General features: G+C 42.3%; 1 protein-coding gene across 4 annotated transcripts in view; it reads left to right on the forward strand.

The window, feature by feature from the left end:
- Window positions 1-993: 993 nt before the first annotated feature.
- LOC134350440 (potassium channel subfamily K member 12-like) overlaps window positions 994-26279 on the forward strand; it is a 73510-nt gene continuing 48224 nt past the window's right edge. For all 4 annotated transcript variants that reach the window (XR_010018888.1, XR_010018889.1, XR_010018890.1 and 1 more), the window contains exon 1: window positions 994-2106. Coding sequence is in view for 1 of the 4 variants with exons in the window: in XM_063055636.1 (XP_062911706.1) it covers window positions 1770-2106 (337 nt within the window). In the remaining 3 variants the exon portion in view is untranslated. The remainder of the gene's footprint in view (window positions 2107-26279) is intronic.

Raw genomic sequence — 26279 nt, forward strand, 5'->3', positions numbered from 1 at the left:
CTTTTTGGCCTCAGCTACTGTACGGAACGTCAACATTGAGTAAGACCTGAATCACCCCCCCCCCCCCAATAAATAAAATCTGAACGCGGTTACACGGTGAAGATTGTGACATCGTTTGGGGTCTGATTCTTACCTGAGCATTAATTAACTCAACTCTTCCCCGAAAACTCGCTTGATCAGCCTTTCACGGAGTTAAGGCAGGTGAAAATATCCTTCCTGCTTATTGATCTTTCAACGGTAAAATGGGAGGCTGTGAATATTCAACCAAGGAAGTAATGCGTGGTTGGTGTTGGATGTTAATGTAGCTCTCTTAGTCGGAGTTTTTATTTTGATAAATAAATCGTGGTCGTCTGTTCTTCAAATTCCGCCATGTGTTTCCCCCGCGGTAACGGATTGACGACCCCTGGTATGAAAACGGGCGAGAATCTCCCAGCAACGCCATTCAGTGGAGACGCAACACCATGTTCCTCTCCGAGTTAATATTTAATGGAGCTTTTGAAGCACATATAACTCATTCGGGGGTTTAACTTTATTCAATGAAATAGTGGTGTGGGGGTGGGGAGAGAAACAAGGGATTTTTGCTCCCTGGTCTTGTTCTACTGTAAAAGGAAGCGAGAGCTTGGCAGAACATTCAAAACAAATGAACATTGACGCGAATGCGGGAAGTAATTCACAGCGACTTTGCTGCTGCACGCTCACCCTGAAGAAACTGTAGACCAGATCTACTCTCGCCCCAGGGTACAAGTTATCAACCTTGGCAATCGCGCCTCAGAGGAAGCGAATTTTTATAGCTTGGTTAAACATTCATATTAGAAAACGCCCTTTAAAAAAGAATGGCACTTTGTGGCGTGCGCGGTGCTGGGTGAACTAGTCCATATTGCGCGAGGAGAGCGCCGAGGATTCCCAGAAATACGCAGTGCTGTCTGGGATGGGCGTGCGACCGCTCGGGACAAGGCAAGTCGGGACATCGGCTGGTGGGGGGCGGGGAGGAGGTGGATGGTACCAGCGGCACTTCTGCAAAATTGGAGAGTGTGCGTGTGAGGAAGTAATTGGGACTCGGGAGAGGTCAGGGTGCTGCTGAAAGGCCAAAGGCTAAATCGTTGCTGCAGATAGGAGCTCCGTCCATGGTGCTTAAGTGAAGGTTGATGTTGGAGAGGGAGTTCCCTTCACTTTTCTCTCTTCATCCCTCTCTCTCCGTCTCTCTCTCTCTCTCTCGCTTTCTCTCTCTCTTTCTCTCTCTCTCTCTCTCTCTCTCTCGCTGTCTTTCTCTCTCTCTTTTCTCTCTATTAGGGTAATCGCATTCCCGAGGGAAGTCGGCGCCTGTTCCATATGGGAATGGCAGCGCCCCGCACCCATACAGTGCGTCCCAACCTCCTGCCTTCGGAGCACCCATACTATGATACTGGGAATATGACACTTCGCTAACTCAAAAACAAGACGGTTTCCGGACTTGCGAAAGCTGTCTCCTGGCGAGGAAAACCGACCGAGAGATTTATAAATCCGTCTTCGGAAACCAATCGCTGGTGTGGGAACGCGGATACTGCAGCGCGAAATTTCACACGCAGCAAACCCCCGAACAGCTGAGCAGAGGAAATGTTGGAAAAGTGCTGTGGAGAAATCAGCTGAAAGCCCTCCATCCTTCCAGGTAGCCTGATAGCGGGGTGGTGCAGGGTGGGAGCAACTCGCCCCCCCTCCCCCGGGGAAGTTTGGTTGATGAGTGCTGGGGCCCCTGGCAGAGGGAGTGCGCTGGAGCTGCGGATCGCCGGATAATGGGCAGCAGCAGCGCCCGGGGCTGCGCTCTCCTGCACCTTAACGAAGACAACGGACGCTTCGTGCTGCTCGCCTTGCTCATCGTGGCTTACCTGCTGTGCGGCGCCGCCGTCTTCTCGGCCATCGAGCGGCCGACCGAGCTGGAGGCTCGGTCCAGGTGGAACCGAACCCTGCGCAACTTCGCCGCCAAGTTCGACATCGCCGGCGGCGAGCTGAGCGCCTTCCTGAGGGACTACGAAGCGGCCATCGCTGCAGGGATCCACGCCGACACCCTGAGACCCAGGTGGGACTTCACCGGAGCCTTTTACTTCGTGGGCACCGTGGTGTCCACCATCGGTAAGGAACTCCCTCCCGGCCGCGAGCGACGAGTGGCCAGTGGCCAGTGAATGGGAGAGGGAGGCTGCGGGAGATCTGCAGGTTCTGCACCCGAACTGGGCGGTGGGGTGAGAGGATGTGCGAATCCAGTGGGGAAAGTGGCCGGGTGTAAATTGCACAATGTGAGGAGGAATATTCGTGGCATTTAAGCGTGTGAGTGGGCAAACTGTGTCTTTTGTGAAAGGAAAAGGACTGGGGCATGAGTTAATTAAAATTGTAAAGAGACCGGTTGAGTAGATATAGATCTTTTTCCCATTCGTGGGAATGGGCAAAATTGGGATCATCCGGTCATCCAGAGATCCAAAAGAGAATTAAGAAGCTCCTTTTCTCTTAGAGCGGTAAAATGTGCACCTTATAGTACAAAGCCAAAGGTAGACGTGCACTTCAAGAGAAGTTGTTTAAACAATTTGGAGTGGAGGGGTAAAGGGGTATTCCAAATGATTGAAATGAATAGCTGCAATTTGGCATAATGGTGGGATAGACTGGTTGGGCTGAATGGTCAGTTTCTGTGCCAGATGCATGAAGATATTTAGTGGATTCTGAGAGTTCAGTGCATGATGGTGGATCCTGTGTCTGTGTACGTCAACCATTTAGTTGCTTGTATTTGGAATTAGTGTTGCAGAGTGCAAAAGAATCTTTATGCATATGTATATTGAAATGGTATGCATCATATAGATGGATGTGAGCAGTTACTTGGGCAAAAACAAACTCACTAACTGCTCGTTTCCTCTGTCCATGAAAACTAGCAAAGTGTACGGAATGTCACCAAGTGTTCGATTCAGATTTGTTGATTAGATATTATTATGTAGAAATGGGCTCCGGTTTGTGGAGATCTGGCACTTGTGTCAGGGAAAATGGGAGCTGGACACGATAACTGAACCATGAAGGGATCAGCTTTCTATTAGGCAGTATAATGAGGAAATTTCAGACTAAATCATGAGCTATATCGGAGCATAGAGACCAGGCTCAGGAGAAAAGTATGAATATAAGAATGGACGAAGACACTGATAGGAAGGGATTGAGGAAGTGAATCAATAGAAAAAGCTAGATGTAACGATAAAAAAGGACAAAACTAAAGGTTTTGCAGCTGAGTGCCCATAACGTGAAATAAAATCAATGAATGGATTGTAAACAGATACAGTCAGGGCCACCGAGCTCAGGCATATTGAAGGTGTGAGCCACTTATGAAGGGCAGGAAACTAGGAAAAGGTAGAGAGTTACTCTGTTATATTGCACTGGACCACAATTTTTTCAAAAGCGTTGTTTCCTCAGAGGTTTTTTTGTGGTTATGATAGGCCACTTGAAGCTGAACACAAATATAATTTCAGACTATTTGTATTACATAGGAAATTTGGAGAAACAAGCAATTAGCTTTTATTGAATATAATGTGTTTAATTGCATAATGGCACTGACGCTTTGCTCTGATCAAATCTTTTTGACGCTGACGTTCAGCTAAGCTAAAAATGTTTTGTTGATGATTTTCATTTGTACTCAGTGTCTGAGGCTTGTCACTTAAGTGTCCAACAATAATCAGACAGCATTGATAGATTCTGGTTGCCCTGATACCCTTTCTCCATGACCTCAATGTCCTGGTGAAACCTTTCACCAAGCTCATCACGGACAATGCCAAAATTTGCAGGGAATTGTCTAAATGGGAGTGCAGAAAATAAATTTTTAGTGACATGTTGCACTTCATGGTTTTGAATGTTTGAAGCATGTTGTCAACTTGTTGGGCATAGTTTGGTGCTCTGTAGTTGCCAAGAAATTTTTCAACAACATCCTTGAATGCCTTCCATGCGATTTTCTCCAGTCCCACTAGAAGTTCTTCAAATTAATTGTTATTGATGACCTGTTGGATTTGTGGACCATCAAAAATGCCTTCCTTAATCTTGGCATCGGTTATTCTGACTTGAGTTATGAATGGAAATAACAAATACAGGCAATTTCAAAAATATGGTGCGGGATGAGGAAATTTCATGGTGATTTTCATGACATGCAGCCAAAGGTCCTTGAGAGACACCCAAAAATATTCAGGAAGCAAAATCTTTGTTATCCAGTGTTATTAATGGTCTGAATGCAATTCAGACTGATGATGTAAGTTCAGGAAGCCAGTGGTTTGGGTGGAAATGAGAAAGAACAAGTGTACAAATGAGAACAGAATAGGAGCAAAAGTTTGCCAGCTGGCCTCTCAGACCTGCCCAGCCATCCAATGGCTGACCTGCTCTAAACCTCAATGTCTTTTCTGTGTCAATTTCACATAGCCTCAGTTCCCTAGACAAGAATTTACCTATGGGAGTGGTGTATGGGTTCCTGTTTTGAACAGTAACTGCACAATAGGACAGAATATAAATTAAGATATAGTGGGAGTCTGTCAGAAAGTTACGGCGAGGTAGCCCAGGTGAGGTTACTGGAGTGTTTTTATGATAATTGTTTTTGAGCCAAACAAAAAACTATTATGTAATGAGACTGGATTAATATTGACCTGATCATGAAGTCATCTGAAGGTACTAGTGACCATAATCTGACTGAATTTTACATTCAGTTTGAGGGAGAAAAAGATGGGTCCAGCACTAATATCTAAACATAAGATAAAGATTAGCTTTATTTGTTATATGTACATCGAAACATTGATACACACAGTGAGCAACATACACAAAATGCTGGAGGAACTCAGCAGGGCAGGCAGCATCGAATGAAAAGAATACACAGCCAATGTTTGGGGCCGAGACCCTCCCTGATGAAGTAAATGTTGACTGTGTTCTCTTTTCCATAGCTGCTGAGTTCCTCCAGCATTTTGTGTGTGTTGATTTGGATTTTCTCATGTTTGTGTTACAGTACTTGTGTCAAAGACCAACATAATTATAGTATAAGGACATGCTGGGGGCAGCCCACAAGAGCACGAAAACAGAGATGTCTAAAATGAACTAACAAATTAGGTGAAGGGAATAATCAGTTGAGAGGCAATGGCAAACATTGAAGGGGATGTTTCAGAATATGCAAAGTGGGCATGTGCCTAAAAGAAAAAGAACAACTCCAGACCTCCAACACCAGGAATTAACTTAAGCTGTTAAAGATACTATGAAACTAAAAGAAAAAGACAGGGGCAAGTCAGAGATTGGATGGGATTTTAAAAATACAGCAGGAAATTAATAAAATCAAATGTAAAGCCAGCCAGGAATATCAATACAAATTGAAAGAGTTTCTGTAGCAACACACAAAATGTTGGAGGAGCTCAGCAGACCGGGTGGCATCTATCAAGGAGAATACAGTCAACATTTTGGGCCGAGACCCTTCATCAGACTTTCTGTCGATATTTTTAACAAGTGTTAGCATAGTACATACTGGTCCTGCAGAGAGCAAATGTGAGGAACTTGTAGTGGAAAACAGGGAGCTAGCAGATGAATTATAATGAATTTACATAATTCATTACTATAGAGGATAACATTCCAGAAATTGTTTAAAATTAGGAATCAAGAAAGTGGGAGGAATTAGCCACTGGGTGATACTGAGTAGATATGTGGGTTGAGAAGTCTCTGGGTCCTAATGATGTAGTGAGATATTTGATGCGTTGGCTTTAATTTTTTTTAAATCACTCGATTCCAAGAAGGCTCCATTAAATTGGAAAATAACATCTGGATTATTGTGTACAGTGTCAGTCTCCTTATTTAAAGAAAGAGATTAATACACTGGAAGCAGTCCAGAGATGGATTACTGTTCAATACCTGATAGAATAGGTGAGTTGTCCTCTTAGTGGACTGGCTAGGCCACACATGTACCTTCTGGAGTTCAGAAGATTGAGGTGGGTGATAATTGAAACATGGAATACACTGAGGAGATGTTGAGAGGGTGTTCCTCTTGTGGAAGAACCTCGAACCTAGGATCATTGTTTCAAAATAATTAAGATAGAGATGAGGCAAAATGCTTGTGTAAATCTTTTTAACATTTGATCTCTGGATTTGGGCAATGGTGTTAGATTATCCTGAAAAGGCTTGTAGGTGGCCGACAGGGAAGAAGTCATCTCTTTGACATGATGGTGTCAAGAAAACAACCTATCCCTCAATGTCGCAAAAACAAAGGAGCTGGTTGTGGATTACTGGAGGAATGGAGACGGGCTAACCCCTGTTGACATCAATGGATCTGGGGTTGAGAGGGGAAACAGTTTCAAGTTCCTCGGCAACCACATCACCGAGGACCTCACGTGGTCTGTACACACCAGGTGTGTGGTGACAAAGGCACAACAGCTCCTCTTTCACCTCAGACGGTTCAGGAAGTTTGGTATGGACCCCCATATCCTAAGAACTTTCTGCAGGGGCACAATTGAGAGCATCCTGACTGGCTGCATCACTGCCTGGTATGGGAACTGTACCTCCCTTAATTTCAGGGCTCTGCAGAGAGTGGTGCAGACAGCCTAGCGCATCTGTTGTAAACTTCCCATGATTCAGGACATTTACAAGGACAGGTGTGTAAAAAGAGCTTGTAGGATCATTGGGGAACCAAGTCTCCCCAACCACAATCTATTCCAGCTGCTACTATCCGGGAAGCGTTACCGCAGCATAAAAGCCAGGACCAGCAGGCTGCAGGACAGCTTCTGCCACCAGGCCATCAGAATGATGAACTCATGCTGATTTCATTGAATTGAATTGACTTTATTTCTTACATCCTTTACATACATGAGGAGTAAAAATCTTTACGTTACGTCTCCATCTAAATGTGCAATCATAGTAATTTATAATAATTTACAATAAATAGAACAGTCAATATATGTGAAGGATGTAAGAAATAAAGTCAATTCAATTCAATGAACCATGTGCTGATGATGCATTCATAACAGCATTAGGAAGAGGATTTGAGAATATCGATGTCTATGATCTATATACAAGATATCAAGCATGGTTTCCATTAAGTCCCACTTGGAACTGATTGGAAGGTGACAAATGTGACCCATTTTATTCTGAAAGGAGACAGAGAAAAGAGCGGGAACTATAGACCAATTAGCTTGATAGTAGAAGTACAGAAAATGCTGGAATTTATTACTAATAATGTGATAACATCAAAATTGGAACATAGTAAAGTCAACACGGATTTATAGAAAACCATAGAACCATAGAAACTACAGCACAGAAACAGGCCCTTTGGCCCTTCTTGGCTGTGCCGAACCATTTTCTGCCTAACCTGCACACGGACCATATCCCTCCATATACCTCCCATCCATGTATCTGTCCAATTTATTCTTAAATGTTAAAAAAGAACCCGCATTTACCACCTCGTCTGGCAGCTCATTCCATACTCCCACCACACTCTGTGTGAAGAAGCCCCCCCTAATGTTCCCCTTAAACTTTTCCCCCCTCACCCCTAACCCATGTCCTCTGGTTTTTTTCTCCCCTTGCCTCAGTGGAAAAAGCCTGCTTGCATTCACTCTATCTATACCCATCATAATTTTATATACCTCTATCAAATCGCCCATCATTCTTCTACGCTCCAGGGAATAAAGTCCTAACCTATTCAAACTTTCTCTGTAACTGAGTTTCTCAAGTCCCGGCAACATCTTTGTAAAACTTCTCTGCACTCTTTCAACCTTATTTATATCCTTCCTGTAATTTGGTGACCAAAACTGAACACAATACTCCAGATTTGGCCTCACCAATGCCTTATACAACCTCATCATAACATTCCAGCTCTTATACTCAATACTTTGATTAATAAAGGCCAATGTACCAAAAGCTCTCTTTACGACCCTATCTACCTGTGACGACACTTTTAGGGAATTTTGTATCTGTATTCCCAGATCCCTCTGTTCCACTGCACTCCTCAGTGCCTTACCTGTATGTTCTACGTTGGTTTGTCCTTCCAACGTGCAATACCTCACACTTGTCTGTATTAAACTCCATCTGCCATTTTTCAGCCCATTTTTCCAGCTGGTCCAAGTCCCTCTGCAGGCTCTGAAAACCTTCCTCACTGTCTACTAAACCTCCAATCTTTGTATCATCAGCAAACTTGCTGATCCAATTTACCACATTATCATCCAGATCATTGATATAGATGACAAATAACAATGGACCCAGCACTGATCCCTGTGGCACACCACTAGTCACAGGCCTCCACTCAGAGAAGCAATTGTCTACCACCACTCTCTGGCTTCTTCCATCGAGCCAATGTCTAATCCAATTTACCACCTCTCCATGTATACCTAGCGACTGAATTTTCCTAACTAACCTCCCATGCGGGACCTTGTCAAAGGCCTTACTGAAGTCCATGTAGACAATATCCACTGCCTTACCTTCATCCACTTTCCTGGTAACCTCCTCGAAAAACTCCAACAGATTAGTCAAACATGACCTACCACGCACAAAGCCATGTTGACTCTCCCTAATAAGCCCCTGTCTATGCAAATGCTTGTAGATTCTGTCTCTTAGTACTCCCTCCAATAACTTACCTACTACTGACGTTAAACTCACCGGCCTATAATTTCCCGGATTACTTTTCAATCCTTTTTTAAACAACGGAACAACATGAGCCACTCTCCAATCCTCCGGCACTTCACCCGTAGACAGCGACATTTTAAATATTTCTGCCAGGGCCCCCGCAATTTCAACACTAGTCTCCTTCAAGGTCCGAGGGAACACTCTGTCAGGTCCCGGGGATTTATCCACTTTAATTTTCCTCAAGACAGCAAGCACCTCCTCCTTTTCAATCTGTACAGTTTCCATGGTCTCACTACTTGATTCCCTCAATTCCATAGATTTCATGCCAGCTTCCTTAGTAAATACAGACGCAAAAAACCTATTTAAGATCTCCCCCATTTCCTTTGGTTCCGCACAAAGCCGACCACTCTGATCTTCAAGAGGACCAATTTTATCCCTTACAATCCTTTTGCTTTTAATATACTTGTAAAAGCTCTTTGGATTATCCTTCACTTTGACTGCTAAGGCAACCTCATGTCTTCTTTTTGCCCTCCTGATTTCTTTCTTAAGTATTTTCTTGCACTTCTTATACTCCTCAAGCACCTGATTTACCCCCTGTTTCCTATACATTTCATACAACTCCCTCTTCTTCTTTATCAGAGTTGCAATATCCCTTGAGAACCAAGGTTCCTTATTCCTATTCAATTTGCCTTTAATCCTGACAGGAACATGCAAACTCTGCACTCTCAAAATTTCCCCTTTGAAGGCTTCCCACCTACCAATCACATCTTTGCCAGAGAACAACCTGTCCCAATCCATGCTTTTTAGATCCTTCCTCATTTCTTCAAATTTGGCCTTCTTCCAGTTCAGAACCTCAACCCTAGGACCAGATCTATCCTTGTCCATGATCAAATTGAAACTAATGGTGTTATGATCACTGGAACCAAAGTGCTCCCCTACACAGACATCTGTCACTTCCCCTAATTCGTTTCCTAACAGGAGATCCAATATTGCATCCCCTCTAGTTGGTCCCTCTATATACTGATTTAGAAAACTTTCCTGAACACATTTTACAAACTCTAAACCATCTAGACCCCTAACAGTATGGGAGTCCCAATCAATGTATGGAAAATTAAAATGAATGGTAAATTGCTAAACTGAATTGATAACCTGTTTTATTATTGTCACGTGTGATGAGGTACAGCAAAAACCCTATCTTACATTCTGTTCATACAGATCAAATTCAATACAGCAACAGTGCATTGAGGTAGTGCAAGGTAAGACAGTACAGAGTGTAGGATACTGTGTTACAGTTACAGAGAAAATGCAGTGCAGGGAGACAATAAGGTGCAAGGTCAAAAGAGGTAAATTGTGATGTCAAGAGTCAAACTTTATTGTACTGTAGCTACACAATCTTTCCATAGTCTTATAACAACTGGATGGAAGCTGTCCTTGAGCCTGGTGATACTTGCTTGAGACTTTTGTATTTTCTGCCCAGTGGAAGGGGGGAGAAGAGAGAATGCCTATGGATGGTGAGGTCTTGATTCTGCTGCAGCTTTTCCAAGACACCAAGAAGTGTCGACAAAGTCCATTGAGGGAAGTGTTGTGGTTACAGACTGAGAAATGGCTTATCAAACTGTGATGCATCTGGATAGGACGCTTTCTATGATGCATCAATAAAAATTAGCGAGGGTCAAAGCGGACATGCCAACTTTATTCTGCCTCCTGAGAGAGTAAAGGCGCTGATGAGCTATTTCGGTTGTTGTATCCATGTGGTTAGACCAGGACAGGCTATTGGCGATGTTCACTCCCAAGAACTTAAAGATCTCAATCCTTTTGGCCTCACTACAAGAGCATGTGCACGGCGTCCCCTTCCTAAAACTCTTCTGTTTTGCTGACGTTGAGGCAGAGGTTGTTGTCATGACACCACGTCACTAGGCACTCTATCTCCTTCATGTACACCAACTCATTCTTATTTGAGATACAGCCTGGTTTTGTTACGTATTTAATATTTCAATAGTATTTGACTAATCTTGTGTGTGTGTGTATGTATATATATATTTCGATTAAGGACGCTTGTTCATTTAAATATTTAATTACAGGTTATAAATAAAAATATGTGAATTGCATACGTCATCATGCTACCACATGGTACATGCACGCCTCCCTTAAAGTGAAGTTAGACCCACATTCCTGGACTCCCGTGTATTCCTTTGAATTAGTCTAATGTTTTGAAGTTACAAAATACAACATTGACAATGAGGTGTTTTTAAAATGAATCTGAGATGGCCACCAGCATCTGTTAAATTGCAGCAAGATGTTCAAGATTTTAAAAACGCAGCGAATAATGGTCAATTTTTTAAAAGAAAAAACCCAGCACTTGCAGAGACTGTCAAGTTAAAGAAATGTAGTGGAGCACATGTTCTTCAGAAGGGAAGACATGATTGAGTTTTTTAAAGAAGAAAGAAAATGGATGAATTCATGGGTTCATAAACAGTGAGTGCCAGGTGATGGTAATAACAATAAAGCAAAAATGGTTGGCCACATTGGAAATATAGACATGTTTGATTGCACAAAAAAACTGTAATATGTACACTGAGTTAATTCAACAATATTTTGATGCAAATGGAATAACGAATGAGAAACAAGAACCAACTTTGCTAAGTGCATTGGATTTAAAGGCATAGAGTTTGCTTTGAAGTTTAACTACTCCAAACAAGCCAGCAGAAATGAGCTTTGCTGCTGTTGTCAAAGTAATGCAGGAACATTTGGAACCAAAGCTATTGCTGATTGCAGAATGCTTTAGATTTCATAAGCGGAATCAAAAGGAAGGCGAGTCCATTTCAGCAGACACGGCTGAATTGAAGAAGTTGTATGAGCATTGTCAGTTTGGCAATTGTCTTCATGATGCACTGAGAGATTGTTGAGTTTTTGGTATCTTAAGAAAGCATTCACAAATGGTTCCTAACTGAAGCACAAATTACTTTTAAAAGAGCAGTTGTAATTGCTGCTTCAATGGAAACAGAGACACAATTGAGTTGCAGTCAGGATTGAAGGTGAGCATGAACAAAATTGTAGTGTCTAAACAGAAACAAATCTGGCTGAACAAATTGTGTTACTGTAGTGGCAGTGGCTCAAGTACACCAAACAAATTCAGATTTAAAGGCAAAACTTGCAGAAAATACAACAAAGTAGGACAGATGGAAAGGCCATGTCAGGCAGACAAAAATAAATACCTTAGAGAAGAGAAAAATCTAAAGTGGCAAGTTGCAGTTTCAAAAAGAACACTGATCTGCAAGCTGTTGATGAACAATCTGATAATGATGAGAGTGACACAGAACTGTGTAGACTTGAGATCTACAGTGTGAAAATTAGCAAGAGACAAGCAATATGGGTTATGGCAAAAGTGAACAACAAATTAATTAAAATGAAATTCAACGTTGGTTAATCATTCCACAAAATGAGTTTGAACGGCATTTTAAAGATACTAAACTGAAGTCTGTAGATATCCAACTAAGAATTTTTACTGGAGAAAAGATAACGCCTGTGGGAATTACATTCGTTACAGTGAAATACGAACAACCTACAAACCATATTGAGCTTGTGTGTGGTAAAACAGGAGGACCAGCATTATGTGGACATGATTGGCTGAGACAACTACAACTTGATTGGAGATCCATCCACCATTTGCATGCCACATCCCCTGCAATAGAATCTACTGAAAGTGAATTGAGAAAGGTACTGAACTCTGTACACCAGGAATTGTTGCTCAACAGAGGACAAAGAGGTGTTGTTGCCAACTTCTGTGCCTCTGGTTGGAAAGTGACAAAAGCATTGGTCCAACTACAGAAGTTTTTGTAGGCAATAAAGCTTCTGGTATGTTTATCAGGCAGTTATTTACAAAATGTGGCTTGGTTTTAAACTGAAAAAGAGTTCAAGGAGTTCAGGAAAGTTGCAAACATTCAGCATTTGTGAATATAAACCAGAATCTATTCTGTGTGCATTAAGGTTATTGCATGAAATTCAAGTGGGAGAAAAAAACTGCATGTAAAAGTAGAATCAAAGACCAAAGCATAGCTGGATGTATGGAAGGCCAAAATGAAAGGAGCCAAATGGAGATATGGAAACAGAGGATTGGTCAGGTGATGTTTTCGATCTGCAAACCAAGAGGAGAGATCAGATCATAAAGAGGACAACAGAAGGATTAATAAGATAGTACTGCAGTGAACTAAGTACACCTTTCCAAGATCAAGATGAGCAAACTAGAAGAAGAAAAAGGAGAAGAAGAAAGGTGTCCAGAGCTGTCAGAACTACTTCCTGCAGTCTCAGAGTCAGGTCCTACAAGCACCATGGAGGAGGCCCCAGAACCTGATATTGTTTCACAGCCACAAGACCACACTGCCAAGCAGAGTGGTCCCCCTTGTTAGGAAAGATGTTATCCCAGAAGAGAAAGAAAGCTTCCACAGCAACGAGACCTTTAGGTCTGAATAGAACAATCTAAAATGTGCTTTGCTGTGGATGTCTATGTTGTATTGTATAATATAGGGTACTGTGTATAAAGTTGAGATATATCCTATATTGAGTTGAAGTTTATAGCTAAGCAGGGAGGAGTGTTGTGTATTTAATATTACAGTAATATTTAAGTAATCTTGTATATATATATATTGTTTGATTCATTCATGTTCATTTTAATAATTATTTACAGATTATATGTAAATATACGTGAATTACATTTGTCATCACGCTACCATGTGATACACGTGCGCCTCCCTAACAGTAAACTTGAAGTTAGACCCGCATTCCCAGACTCCCATGTCTTTCTTTGAATTAGTTTGATGTTTAGAAGTTAAAAAACATGACCGTAAGACACAGGAGCAGAATTAGATAATTTGGCCCATTGTCAGCTCCGCCATTCAGTCATGGCTGATCCTGTTTTCCTCTCCTCAGCCCCACTCCCTGGCCTTCTCCCCGGCCTTCTCCCCATAATCTATGATGCCATGTACAATCAAGAACTGATCAATTTCCGCCTTAAATACACCCAACGACCTGGCCTCCACAGCTGCCTGTGGTAATAAATTCCACAAATTCACCACCCTCTGGCTAAAGAAATTTAGCCAGAAATTTCTCTTTTAAGTGGACACCCTTCTATCCTGGGGCTGTGCCCTCTTGCCCTAGTCTCCTCCACCATGGGAGACATCCTTTCCACATCTATTCTGTCTGGACCTTTCAGTTTTAGAAAGGCTTCAGTGAGATTCCCCCCTCCCCCATCCTTTTAATTTCCAGTGAGTACAGATGCAGAGTCATCAAACGTTCGTTCTATGATAACCCTTTCGTTCCTGGAATCATCCTTGTCAACTTCCTCTGGACCCTCTCCAATGCCAGCACATCTTTTCTTAGATGAGGAGCCCAAAACTGTTCACAATACTCAATGTGAGGCCTTACCAGTGCTTTATAGAGCCTCAGCATCACATCTCTGTTCTTGTATTCTAGATCTCTTGAAATGAATGCTAATATTGCATTTGTCTTCCTCACTACCTGCAAAGTTAACCTTTAGGTTGTTCTGTACAGGGACTTCCAAGTCCCTTTGCATCTCAGATTTTTGGATTTTCTCCCTGTTTAGAAAATAGACTTCACATTTATTTCTACTACCAAAGTGCATGGCCATGCATTTTCCAACATTGTATTTCATTTACCCTTCCCTTTCCCATTCTCCTAATCTGTCTAAGTCCTTCTGCAGCCTACCTGTTTCCTCAACACTACCTGCCCCTCCACCAATCTTCATATCATCGGCAAAGTTGGCAACAAAGCCATTTACTCCATAATCTAAATCATTGACATACAGCATAAAAAAAGTGGTCCCAACACTGATCCCTGCGGAACACCACTAGTCATTGGCAGCCAACCAGCAAAGAATCCTTTTATTCCCACTCAAGGCCCACCACCAATCAGCCAATGCTCTAACCATGCCAGTAACTTTCCCATAATACCATGGGCTCTTAACTTGGTAAGCAGCCTCACGTGTGGCACCTTGTCAAAGGCCTTCTGAAAGTCCAAATATACAACATCCACTACATCCCCTTTATCTATCCTCCTTGTAATCTCCTCAAAGAATTCCAACAGGTTTGTCAGGCAAGATTTTCTCTTAAGGGAACCATGCTGACTTTATCCTATCTTGTCCTGTGTCACCAAGACTCCATAACTTCATCCTTAACAGTTGACTCCAACATATTCCCAACACTGAGGTCAGGCTAACTGGTCTATAATTTCCTCTCTGCTGCCTTCCCCCTTTCTTAAAGAGTGCCGTGACATTTGCAATTTTCCAGTCCTCTGGCACCATGCCAGAGTCCAATGATTTTTGAAAGATCACTACCAATGCTTCCACGATCTCTATTGCTACCTCTTTCAGAACCCTAGAGTGCAGTTCATCTGTTCCATGCGCCCTTAGGTTTTTCAGCTTTTTGATCACCTTCTCCCTTGTAATAGTAACTGCACCCACTTCTCTACCCTCACACCCTTCGACATCTGGCACACTATTAGTGTCTTCCACAGTGAAGACTGATGCAAAATACTCATTTTAGTTCATCAACCATCTCCTTGGCCCCCGTTGTTATTTCTCCAGCCTCATTTTCTAGTGGTCCTATACCCACTCTCATCTCTCTTTTATTTTTTACATACTTAAAAAAGCTTTTATTATCCACTTGCATATTGCTTCCTAGCTTGCTTTCATATTTCTTCTTTTCCTTCCTAATAACTTCCTTTTAGTTGCTCTCTGTAGGGGTTTAAAAGCTTCCCAATCCTCTGTCTTCCCACTCATTCTTGCTTTGTTGTATGCCCTCTCCTTTGCTTTTACATTAGCTTGCCAGCCATGACTGTCCTAGTTTGCCATTTGAGTATTTCTTTGTTTTTGGAATACAACTATCCTTCACCTCCCTGATTTTTCCCAGAAACGCATGCCGTTGCTGCTCTGCTGTCATCCCTGCCAACATTGCCTTCCAATTTACTTTGGCCAACTCCTCTCTCATACCACTGTAATTTCCTTTACACCACTGAAATACTGCTACATCAGACTTTACTTTCTCTCTATCAAATTTCAAATTGAACTCAATCATATTGTGATCACTGCCTCCTAAGGATTCTTTTAGCTTAAATCCCTATGCACCCCCAGTTCATTACTTAACACCCAGTCCAGCATATCTGATCCCCTATTAGGCTCAACAACAAACTACCCTAAAAAGCTGTTATAATGTTGTCCTTTTGACATGCGTTTTCTATTTCCTGTTGTAATCTGTGGTCCACATCCCAGTTACTGTTGGGAGGTCTGCATACAACTGCCAAGAGGGTCCTTTTACCCTTACAGTTTTTAACTCAACCCACAAGGCTTCAACATCATCTGCAGATATAATTGGAGTTGGAGCAGAATCTGGTCACGCAGTCCATGGTTTGGCCAATTTGATGGAATCTTTTAGCAAAATAGGTATATTACCATACCTTCAACAGTCTGCACCCTGGCATTACTATCAAACAATTGTGTGGAAATGCCTTTCTCAGCAAGGTTGCCAAGGTTTGGGGTAATAGATTCATCATGAGTGTGCGAGGTTAAAGAGTGAGAGGTTAAAAGGATTTGAATTAACCTCCAGTGAATCCTGTTGGAAAGTGACCGACATTGGGGATTGACGAGTAAGAGCAAATTAAAGGAAGGCAGGGGCAAGTGCAGCAGCTGTCGTCTGAGTGGACATGGTCAGAGTGGTGATCTTAAGGCTTCAGCTCTTTGAGGCTTCACTCAGAGAAAGGAAAGAAAGGCTCATTTTTTTCCTTCTCTTCTTTATATCTGCTCAGCTCGGACAGTAGGGATGACAGGCAGGACAGTGAAATGCTGCTCTTGCGGGATGTGGGATGGCAGGGAGACCTCCAGTGTCCCTGGCGACTACGAATACGAGAAGTGCACCCAGCTGCAGCTTCTAGCAGTCCGTGTTAAGGAATTCGAGCTGGAACTGGATTAAATCTGAATCATTCGGGAGGCTGAACGGTTGGTAGATAGGACATATACAGAGGTAGTTACAACCAGGACACAGGAAACTGGGTGATAGTCAGGATAGGGAAAGGGGTTAAGGAGCCAGTGCAGAGTAACCTTGTGGTCAATCCCCTCAACATCAGAAATATCACTTTGGATACTGTCAGGGGAGGGGGAGGATAGTGTGACCGAACAGAGGAAAGTCACAGTGGTTGGGTCTCTGGCACTGAGTCTGTCCCTGTGACTCAGAAGGGAAAGGGGGGAGAAGAGGCACACTGCAGTGATTGAAAATTCATTAGTTAGAGGAATGGACAGGAGTTTCTGTGGGCAAGAATGAGATTCCAGATTGGTATGTTGCCTTCCAGGTGCCAGGGTCCGGGATGTCTCAGATTGAGTCCTCAGCATTCTTAAGTGGGAGGGTAAACAGCCGAAGTCATGATCTATATAGGTACCAATTACATGGGTAGGATGAGAGGCGAAGTTGTGCAAAGGGAGTTCGGGGAGTTTGGTGCTAAGTTAAAGGGCAGGACCTCCAGGGTTGTGATCTCAGGATTGCTACATGTGCAATGTGCTAGTGAGGTCAGAACTAGGAAGATTATACAGTTTAATATGTGGTTAAGAAGTTGGTGTAGGAGGGAGGGCATAAGATTTTTGGATCATTGGGCTCTCTTCCAGGGAAGGTGGGACCTGCACCGAAGAGACAGTTTACATGTGAACTGGAAGGAGGTTAATAGTGGGAAGGTTTGCTAGCACTGTACGGTGGGGTTTAAACTAGAGTTGCAGGGGGATGGGAATCAGAGTACCAGAACAGTTAGTGGGAAGGTTGCAGAGGCAGATATTGTTAAGACTTCAGACAAGGTTAGGAATCAAAAGATTGAGCATGGTGCGACTGCATTCTGAGCTGCCTGTATATTAATACAAGAAGTATCGTCAGAAAATCAGATAATAGTACTGAAGATAAGGTAGCTGATTTACAAACAGAGGCAATGTGTAGTAAGGAGAGGCTTTTGATCGAGCAAAATTAAAGTCAACAGAATAAGTTGCAACATAAAAGGCAGACAAAATCGAAAAGGATGAATACAGGACTGAAGGTATTGTATTTGAATGTGTGCAGTATACGGAATAAGGTAGATGAACTAGCAGTACATTTTCAGATTGGCAGCTATGATGTTGTTAGCATCACTGAATCATGGCTGAAAGATTATAGCTGGGAGAATTCGCAAATGTCACTCCGCTCTTCATGATGGGAGAGAGACAGAAGAAAGGAAACTATGGGCCAGTTAGTTTGACTTCAGAGGTTGGGAAGATATTGGAGTTGATTATTAAGGATGTGGTCTCAGGGTACTAGGATGTAGTCAGCAGGATTTCCTCAAGGGAAAATCTTGCCTGATAAATCTGCTGGAATTCTTTGAAGAAGTAGCAAGCAGGACAGACAATGGAGAATCAGTTGATGTTGTGTACTTGGGTTATCTGAAGGCCCTTGACATGGTGCCACACATGAGGCTGCTTAACAAGCTAAGAGCCCATGATATTACAGGAAAGATTCTAGGATGGTTAAAGCAGTGGCTGATTGGCAGGAGGTGAAGAGTGGGAATAAAGGCAGCCTTTTCTGACTGGCTGCCAGTGACTAGTGGTGCTCCACAGGGCTTTGTGTTGGGACCGCTTCTTTTTACATTATACTGTATGTCAATGATTTGGATGATGGGATTGATGGCTTTTTGCAAAGTTTGCAGACAATATGAAGCTAGGTGGAAGGGCAGGTAGTTTTGAGGAAGTAGAGAGGCTACAGAAGGACCTAGACAAATTTGGAGAATGGGCAAAGAAGTGGCAGATGGAATACAGTGATGGGAAGAGTATGGTCATGCGCTTTGGAAGAAGGAATGAAAGGGTTCTAAATGGAGAGAAAATGCAAAAAACTGAGGTGCAAAGTGACTTGGGAGTCCTTGTGCAGAAGTCTCTAAAGGTTAATTTGTAGATTGAGTCTGTGGTGAGGAAGGCAAATGCAATATTAGCATTCATTTCAAGAGTACTAGAATATAAAAGCAAGGATGTAATGTTGAAATTTTATAAAGCACTGGTGAGGCCTCATTTGGAATATTGTGAGCTGGCTTGGGCCCCTTCCAAAGGGTGTGCTGAAACTGGAGAGGGTTCAAAGGAGATTCAGGAAAATGATTCTGGGATTGAATGGCTTGTCATATAAAGAGTGTCTGGGCCTGTATTCACTGGAATTTAGAAGAATGAAGGGTGACCCATTGAATCATGAAAGGCCTTGATAGAGTGGATATGGAGAGGATGTTTTCTATGGTGGGAAAGTCTAAGACCAGAGGACACAGCCTTAGAATAGAGGGGAGTGTCCTTTTAAAACAGAGATGGGGAGGAATTTCTTTAGCCAGAGAGTGGTGTTCTTTGCCACAGGCAGCTGTGGAGGCCAAGTCTTTATGTAAATTTAAGGCAGAGGTAGATAGATCATTGATTGATCAAGGCATGAAGGGATATGGGGAGAAAACAGGAGATTGGATCAACCATAATGAAGAAGAAAATGGGGAGGAAAATTGGATCAACCATAATGAAATGATGAAGCAGACTCAAAAGGCCAAATGGCCTAATTCTGCTCTTATACAGACATCCCACCTCTCCCGAAGTTCCGGGAGTCTCCCGCATATTAATAGCGGCTCCCTGATGCCCGCAAATTATATACAATATCCCGCAAATCAATTTTTTGAGAGCGAATGAGAGGGAGAGCGAGAGAGCGCGAGAGCGCGAGAGAGAGTGTGAGAGCGACCACGAGAGAGCGAGAGAGAGAGAAAGAGCACGCGCCATGGCAGAGTGTTCCAAAAAAAGAAAATATAAAACGTACGTCACCCCAGACTACCCTAAAGTATACCCCTGCCTAATAGGGGTCAAAAATAATGACAGTGTTGCTCGCTGCGCTGTTTGCAACAGTGACTTTTCTACTGCCCAAGGTGGGTTAAAATGTAAAAGACATGTTGAGGTGAGTTTAACAGGTGTCATTCATTCATACCAGATTGATTCCTGGGATGGCAGGTCTTTCATATGAAGAAAGACTGGATGAACTGGGCTTGTACTCGTTGGAATTTAGAAGATTGAGGGGGGATCTGATTGAAACGTATAAGATCCTAAAGGGATTGGACAGGCTAGATGCGGGAAGATTGTTCCCGATGTTGGGGAGGTCCAGAATGAGGGGTCACAGTTTGAAGATAGAGGGGAAGCCTTTTAGGACCGAGATTAGGAAAAACTTCTTCACACAGAGAGTGGTGAATCTGTGGAATTCTCTGCCACAGCAAACTGTTGAGGCCAGTTCATTGGCTATGTTTAAGAGGGAGTTAGATATGGCCCTTGTGGCTACAGGGGTCAGGGGGTATGGAGGGAAGGCTGGGTTCTGAGTTGGATGATCAGCCATGATCATAATAAATGGCGGTGCAGGCTCGAAGGGCCGAATGGCCTACTCCTGCACCTATTTTCTATGTTTCTATGTTTCTATTAGCATAGCTAACATTATTTAAACTAGCTGGCTAGCTGCTAAGGAGCTATAGTGCTGACATCCCACCTCTTCCAGAAGTTCCGGGAGTCTCCAGCAAATTGATGGTGCTACCTCCCTGAAATCAGTTTTTGCAGGGTGGGATGTCTGCTTATATCTTACAGTCTTAATGCCAACACCATTCTCCACACCCCACAAGTTCCTTAGTTGTTGGCTTTAATGCCTGTTTTATTTAAATATTTTGAAAATATTCAGGGTTTTCGTGCAAGAAATGATGAATTTGGTGAAGTCAGAGAAGATAGTATGTCCTCTCTCCAATGCTACCCCTAATCAATTAGAGGCTTTAGGTAAGTGGAGGTGAACACAGAAGGGGAGTACGGTAATGGATAGGAGAATTCGGGCCCACAGCATTTAGTGCATCCCTGGGGTTCCTGTTGCACACCCTCCCTGTAACAGTTGTTGCATGGGTGGCTGTCAAATGAAACTGTATGAATTACTTTCTCTGGATTCCCCTTTTCTCTTGCAGTCTCTTTTTTTCCCTTCTTCTAATCTCAGGTCTGGTGATGAGCATTTCACTGAGAATATCACATTTACTGTTGAGAATTCAACCCAGATACATCTTCTGATGTTTAAATGATCTATCCCATAGAGTACAACAATTCGAATACTAATGCCTGGTGCCATGGAGATAGGGAATGAAGTTTAGATTTCTTGTTATTTATTAACTATACTGCTGCTGGAAGTTGCCATGGGAATATTTCCTTAAATCTCTCTCTTACTGGTGTTAAATAATATGGAGTGTTCACAAAGCTGAAAAGTGACCATTTGAATCTGCACTTGGATATACTTAGTGAGAGCGCTGTAGGCAGAAGATAATTGTTAGATTTCTGTGAAGAGCAGCCAACATAGCATCTGGATCACAATGTGGGTAAACATCTAGCAGCAATGTATCAGTGGTATAACAGCAGAAATCAAACCTCCTTCTTGTCACTTTGTACTCATGGAAATTGTGAAATTATGATAGACAGTTTATTCTAAAAGAAACATATTCCTTAAAGATGACCCACTGGAATAGATTTGAAATGCTGTCCTGATTCCTGGTCCATTAACAGCAGCAAAAGACCATATTAAAAATATCTGGAGCATGCCTTACCCCAATGGAATAGGGTAACTTTAGCAGCTCTGCTGTACAAATTGATAATTCCTTTCTCGTTCATGGTTGCTGGTTCTAAATTGTGGAACTGCAATACCTCACTCTGCACTGATTCAAGAAGTTGGTTCACCTCTACCTTCTTCTTCAGCGCAGTTAGAGATAGACAATAAATGCTGACGAATCTTGTAAAATTTCGTGGTTTGGCACTGTAGGCAAACATAGCTGACACTTGGGAAAACTCATTCTGCTGAGCATACTAAATATCCTATCCTACATCTGGTGTGTTCTGTCTTCTGAATTCAAGATATATATTTGTATTTCCTTCAGGCTTGCTGGTAGTAACTAGCAAAGGCAGGATGTCTCATGTTACCTGGTCTCTACTTAGAAAATAATTCAGAGGAACCCCACTTGTGGCCAAGTTAGAAAAAGTTCAATCTGTCCCATTGACGCTGAGATATTGGGATGGCAACAATAAATAAATTTCCCTTTGCTTTGAGTTTATTTATGTATTATTACAGTACATCGTGGAGAAGGCTCTTCCAGCCCTTCCAGCCGCCCCCCGCCAGCAACCTCTGGTTTAACTCTAGCCTAATCACGGTACAATTTAGAATAACCAATTAACTACCAACCAGTACAATCTTTGGACTGTAAGAGGAAACCCGGAGCACACGAAGAAAAACCTACACAATCACGGGGAGAACATACATACTCCTTACAGACAGCAGGGGGAAGGAGGGTTCATCTCTACACCCTGCAATACTGTACTGAATACAGCAGATACCCTAGTCCAGTCAGTATGGCATTCTGAATGGCACCAAATGGGTTCTGGCCCAGAGATCTGAGTTTGCTGCGAAAGGACTTCAGATTAATCTTCCTCTAAAGAGGGCCAATTACAACATCTGGCAGGTTCCCCTAACACCAATTAATGCAAGATCCACCATAATATTTTGTATTTCTTGAGCAGTATGCAAGCCTACATTGTGTCTCAGCAAGGTGAGGTTAATAAGCTTGTTGACCTTTTTATTGTATAAATGATTGGTATGAATGCACATAGTTTTCTAATCACAGTGCAGTTTTGAACACCAAATTCCTAACTAGGAAATTATAATTCTAGATGAAGAATCTGCTTCACTTTCAGTAAAAACAAAGCACTTTTAAATCTGATTACTTTCTTACAATAAGAAATACAAATTTTCTCATCAAAGAAATTTATACTGGCTATATAATATTCACTTTGGAATTATATTTCACATATTCTAATGGGCTATGTGCTCACTGAGATTCTGCACCACATACAATATCATAACTGTGTGTATACAATGATAATAATTATATTAGTTGCAAAACAGTTGTGGAAAACAATAGGACAAATCTACAAGTTTAAGTTCAAAATTGGGGGAAGGCTAATTTTGATGACATTACACAGCAGCTTGCAAATGTTGATTAGGGAGAGGCTGAGCAGGTAAAGGGATGTCTGGCAAGTAAGAAGCTTTTAAAAATAAAATAAGGTGAGTTTGGGGCCAACATGTTTCTGCTAGGGTGGAGGGTAAAGCAGGCAGGATTAGAGAACCTGCCACTCCGTGCATGGCTTTGTGCTTGTGAAATCATGTCTCATGAATTTGATGGAACTTTTTGAAGAGGCCACCACAAGGATAGATGGAGGAAGGACGGTAGATTTTGCCTTCATGGTCTTTAACAGGGTGCCGGTCCAGAAAGCGAGATCACATTGGATCTAGGATAAGCTTGCCAAATGGATACACGGCTTGCTTGGTGGAAGGGTTCAAATATGGTAGTGAAGGCTCATTTTTTCAGATTGGAGGTATGTGATGTGTGGTGTGCTGTAGGGATTAGTGCTGGTTCCCCTGTTCTTTGTCATCTTTATTAAAAACTTGGGTGATAATGGAGGTGGCATGGTAAATAAGTCTACGGGTAACACTTTAATTGATGTTTAGTGGAGAGTGAAGAAGATAATCTAAACTTTTTACAGGTTCTAGATCAACTGGGAAGGTGGGCAAAGGAGTGGCAAATAGAATTTAACCCAGACAGGTGCAACATGATGTCTGAGAGGGCTCAGTAGAGATTCAAGAGAATATTGCCGGGACTTGAGTTATAAAGAGTGACGGCATAGGTTGGGACTGTTTTCCCTGGCATGAAGGAGCAGGGGGTGGGGGGTTTGATCTTATAGAAGTGGTTGGATAGGGGAATCTAAAACAATATGATCTGTATAACTATGAGTCTATGACCACAGAAATAAATTGGAAAAACTAAATCAATAAATAATTACTTTGTTACCTTGAAATAAATAAAGCCCAATGCCTCCAGAAGCAAAACTATGTTATACAAAAATTTAAAATATCACGTTAAAATGATTAAGTTGGGAGCGAGACTCAAAAGCAGAATAAAGTGTTCCAAAACTATAATGCTTTTACCAGGGATGACTGCTCAAGCTAATTAAGAGTCTAAATTTTGCGGTAGGGAGTTGGGATTAGAGACAGGCTGGAGCATCTTATATCCTTTGGATTTTCATACACTGTTAGCTCAAAATATCTTTGTTTGCAAATTGCGGAAAATTAGACAGACAGTCGGTTATTTGAGATCTTAGTTAATGGAAAAATACCAATGAAATTTAAGATTTGGGGGGGAGAGAACAGAAGTGACAGAGAACTGGCATTAAAGAAGTAAAATGCAGAAATAGGAGAGGTAGAAAGGTGAAAAGAGAAAACAAGAAATAAAGGCAACACACACAAAATGCTGGAGGAAATCTGCAGAGCAGTCAGCATCTATGGAAAACGTTTTGGACCGAGACCCTTCATTAGGACTGAAGAAAAAAAAGAGATGAGGAGTCAGAGTTAGGTGGGGTGAGGGGAGGAAGAAACACAATGTGATAGGTAAAAGGGGGAGGGAGGAGGTTGATTGGTGAAAGAGATAAAGCGCTGGAGAAGGGGGGAATCTGAGAGAAGAAGACAGAAGGCCATGGAAGAAAGGAAAGGGAGCAGAGCACCAAAGGGAGGTGATGGGCAGGTAAGGAGGTAAAGTGAGAGGGAAGGGGGGGGGAATCACCGGAAGTTAGAGGAGTCAATATTCATGCCAAGTGGTTGGAGGCTGTTACGCAGATGGAATATAAAGTATTACTCCTCCAACCTGAGTGTGGCCTCATTGCGACTGCAGCTGAAGCGATGGATTGACATACCGGAATGGGAATGGGTAATGGAATTAAAATGGACTTAAAACAAGAAGTAAAATTAACTTCCATATCCTCAAAAAAAACTGTATATAAGGGAGGTAATACTAAATAAATTCATTTTTGAAGTGCTTGCCATTATATGAATAATTAATCAACTGCATGCTATTTCACACAGTTAGTTTTATTAACCTGTAGAATTTGCAAAATTCTCGGAATAAGGGAATAATCTGGAAGTTGAGAGTGAGTTTTATTGGTTACATCAATCACCTTAAATTGTGATCTGTGCATTAGTGGAAAATGTTGCATTCTTCCCCATTTTCATCAAGTAAGAGTTGGGTCAATATAAAATGGGCACAAGAAACAATTAAGGATCTTTGACAGAATCCCATCAGAGTGATTGCACCTTCCCTATTTTTGTTATGCCAAAACATTGTAGTTTCATTTATTGATCCATGCACTAAGTTCATCACACTCAACCATAATACTCCTAGCATTAAAATAGACACACTTCAATCCTGCTGTCCCATTGTGTCTAATACTCTGTTCATGCTTGTTCTGGCTGCCCATGACATTTACCTTCCTCTTAGTCTTTCCATTTCCTGACTTGGAGCCCTAGCTTCCATTCCCCTGCCAAACTAGTTTAAACTTTCCCCACGATGATATTGATTCCCCTTCATTTAAGGTCTACAAGTCACCCATGCCTCAGAATGATCCTAGAACCAAGGTGGCATGGTAGTATAATGGTTAGCACAATGGTTTACAGTACAGGAGAGCCGGTTCAATTCCTGGCACTGCCTATAAAGAGGTTGTTTGTTCTTTGCCATGGTGTACAAAGATGTACCGCTTGGTAGGTTAATTGGTTGTTATAAATTGTCCCGTGATTAGGCTAGGATTAAAACGGGGGCGCAAATCAAAGAGCCGGAAGTGCCTATTCCCTGCTGTATCTCAATAAAATATAAAGTAATATATACTGTTACTGTAACATAGTGGTTAGCACAAGGTTCAATTCCCACCACTGCCTGTAAGAGGTTTGTACGTTCTCCCTATGACTACATGGGTTTCCTCTACGTTTCAGTCTTTCACAGACTGCTGCTTGATTTTTCCATGAAAATGCTCTCCAAATCTTTTGCACAATGCTCCTTTTGTTGGTAAGGAAGATTTATAGTGTAGAGAGGACATTCATTTCTTTTTTGTGAGTCTGACTTCAATGATGGGCAACTTGTTGAAGAAGATCCTGAGAGGCAGGATTTATGAGCATTTGGAGAGATATAATTGGATTAGGGATAGTCAGCATGGCTTTGTCAAAGGCAGGTCGTGCCTTACGAGCCTGATTGAATTTTTTGAGGATGTAACAAAACACATTGATGAAGGTAGAGCAGTGGATGTAGTGCGTATGGATTTCAGTAAGACATTTGATAAGGTTCCCCATGCAAGGAAGTAAGGAGGCATGGGGTGCAAGGAGACCTTGCTTTGTGGATCCAGAATTGGCTTGTCCACAGAAGGCAAAGGGTGGTTGTAGATGGTTCGTATTCTGCATGGAATTCGGTCACAGTGGTGTTCTGCAGGGATCTGTTCTGGGACCCCTCCTCTTTGTGGTTTTTATAAATGACCTGCATGAAGAAGAGTGGGTTAGTATGTTTGCTGATGACACAAATGTTGGGGGTGTTGTGGATAGTCTGGAGGGTTGTCGGAGGTTACAGCGGGACATTGATAGGATGCAGAACTGGGTTGAGAAGTGGCAGATGGACTTCAACCCAGATAAGTGTGAAGTGGTTCATTCTGGTAGGTCAAATTTGAAGACAGAATATAATATTAATGGTAAGACTCTTGGCAGTGTGGAGGATCTGAGAGATCCTGGGGTCTGTGTCCCTCGGACACTCAAAGC

Source organism: Mobula hypostoma, chromosome 8 (assembly GCF_963921235.1).
Source record: "Mobula hypostoma chromosome 8, sMobHyp1.1, whole genome shotgun sequence".
Lineage (NCBI taxonomy): Eukaryota > Metazoa > Chordata > Chondrichthyes > Myliobatiformes > Myliobatidae > Mobula > Mobula hypostoma.